This window comes from Panthera tigris, chromosome D1, assembly GCF_018350195.1.
Source record: "Panthera tigris isolate Pti1 chromosome D1, P.tigris_Pti1_mat1.1, whole genome shotgun sequence".
Classification (NCBI taxonomy): Eukaryota; Metazoa; Chordata; class Mammalia; order Carnivora; family Felidae; genus Panthera; species Panthera tigris.
The window spans coordinates 60,755,281-60,757,525 of NC_056669.1; the positions used below are offsets into that span (position 1 = coordinate 60,755,281).

Consider the following 2,245-nt stretch of genomic DNA (forward strand, 5'->3'; position numbering starts at 1 on the left):
TTATTAAAGAAAACAATTGAGATTTACTGGTATATACACTTGGTATATACACTGGTATATACACTAAATAGGTATATACCAGAGATTTAGAATAAAGCAACACAATGCCTTCCCACAACAATTCTTAATTAATTGGGGACGATAGACATGAAGATGTAAGTTAAATTGTACTGTATTATAATAAAATTATTAGTGGGTTATATTGAGAGGAAAAGAGAAATGACAATTCTACTAAAATGTTAGAAAAACTCATCACAGAAAAAAATTTAAGTTTATTTATTTATTTTGAGAGAGAGATCATGAACAGGGCAGCAGAGAGAGAGAGAGAGGAAGAGAGAGAATCCCAAGCAGGCCCCATGCTGCCAGCATGGAGTCCAGTGTGGGGCTTGTGAGGTCATGACCCAAGCCAAAACCAAGAGTCAGATGTTCAACTGACTGGGCCACCCAGGTGCCCCAGAAAAATTTTTGTTTAATATTGGTGTTACAATTTCAAGCCAAGCATTTGGTAAATGCTTAGAGTCTTGGGAAGGTTGGTGTATATGTATAAAAATACATTGAATCATCCAGTTTGAAAAAAAGTGGCAATGTGTAGTCAGAGGCTGGAGAGAAAAGTGGGGATAAGAAAATGGAAAACTTTCTAAAATATGTTAATAACTTGACCTTTATTTTATACCTAATTGTAAATCACTTAATTATTTAAACTCAAATATTTAAGTAGAAGAGAGATATAAAAATTATTTCAGTAAGATCTTTCACACAATACTTTTATGGATGATAAATTAGATAAAAAGTAGTAAATAATAAATTGCATCAAGACAATAACCAAAATAATACCATCCACTTGGCAGACAAAAAGAAAATACTTCCACTCTCACAAAACCATCCTTGAAATGATGATGTATTTCCCAGAGGGAAACAGACAGATGAAAGGTAAAGAGAGAGTCAGGATGTCACTTTCACTAAGCCAAACTTGACTACTTCAGCAAGTTTCTCCTGGCCCTAAGTACCTTGTGTACTGCAGACCTTATCTGTTTGGTTTTTAGGCTATAAACCAAGGGATTAAGGACTGGGGTCAAGAAGAGAAAGAGATTGGCCATGGTGACATGGAGAAGAGGAGATGTGAATGTACCAAACCTATGAATTAGAGCCAGGACAATGAGTGGCACATAAAAGATGCAGACAGTGAAAATGTGGGAAATGCAAGTATTAAGCGCTCTGAGCTGACCATCTTCTGAAGCAATACCCAGCACTGTTTTCAAAATAAGGATGTATGAAATGGCAATGAACACAGAGTCAACTCCAAAGGAGCAGAGCACAAGAGACAGTCCATAGATGATGTTGACTCTGACAGGGCCACAGGCCAGCTTCATAACATCAGGGTGGTAGCAGTAACAATGTGATAGAATAACATCCCTGCAGAAGGACAATCGCTTGAGCAGGATTGGCAAGGGTACCATCAACACCACAGCCCTAACCATGGCTGCAATTCCCATCCCCATGATCCGAGGAGAGGTTAAGACCACAGTGTAGTGCAATGGGTTACGAATAGCTACAAATCGGTCAAAGGCCATGGCCAACAGGATGGCTGACTCCATGGAGGAGAAGGTGTGGATGAAGAACATTTGTGTCAGACAAGAATGGAACTCAATTTCTCTGTGATTCAAGAGGAAGACACTGAGTACCGTAGGTAGAGTTGATAAAGACAGACCCACATCTGTGGTTGCCAGCATCGATAGGAAGATGTATTGAGGGTCATGAAGGCTGGAGGTGGTTTTGATAACAAAGAGGATGATGCAGTTCCCCAGGAGAGCAATTAGATACATGACACACAGTGGGATAGAGATCCATATTTGTACAGCCTCCAGTCCAGGAATGCCTGTTAGGAGAAGAGTGGGTGGCTGGAACCAGCTACTGTTTATAGGACCCATAAGGATATTTCTTGGGATCCAGGCCAAATGAGCTTCTAGGCATTTCTCTTAGGAGAAAAACACAGATTTTTTCTCAGTTAGTGCACCTAACTCCCCTGGGGCAGCACTAATCCTAGAAATCCTTTTCTACCAAAGAATTGATCCTTAAAATGTTTCCAAATTTATCTGAATAACTACCTGGAGTTAGGGCAATGGATAACTACTAGTAAAAGGTAAGAGCTACTAGAGTTCCTTTGGCCCAGAAGACTCCAACATGGATCAAGTGACAAAGAAAATTTCTTGAAATTTCTTTAAAGAAAATAATTTTCTTTTTTATC

The 2,245-nt window shown here is 39.1% G+C and overlaps 1 protein-coding gene across 1 annotated transcript; it reads right to left on the reverse strand.

Moving 5' to 3' along the window:
• Window positions 1-974: 974 nt before the first annotated feature.
• LOC102970157 (olfactory receptor 51A4-like) lies at window positions 975-1,928 on the reverse strand. The gene has a single exon (XM_015540755.2). It carries the CDS (start codon window positions 1,926-1,928, stop codon window positions 975-977), a length of 954 nt encoding a protein of 317 aa, XP_015396241.2.
• Between the last annotated feature and the right edge of the window lie 317 nt (window positions 1,929-2,245).

Excerpts from the sequence above, each read along its gene's own strand:
- LOC102970157 (XM_015540755.2), bottom strand. The coding sequence starts at position 1,928 with ATGGGTCCTATAAACAGTAGCTGGTTCCAGCCACCCACTCTTCTCCTA.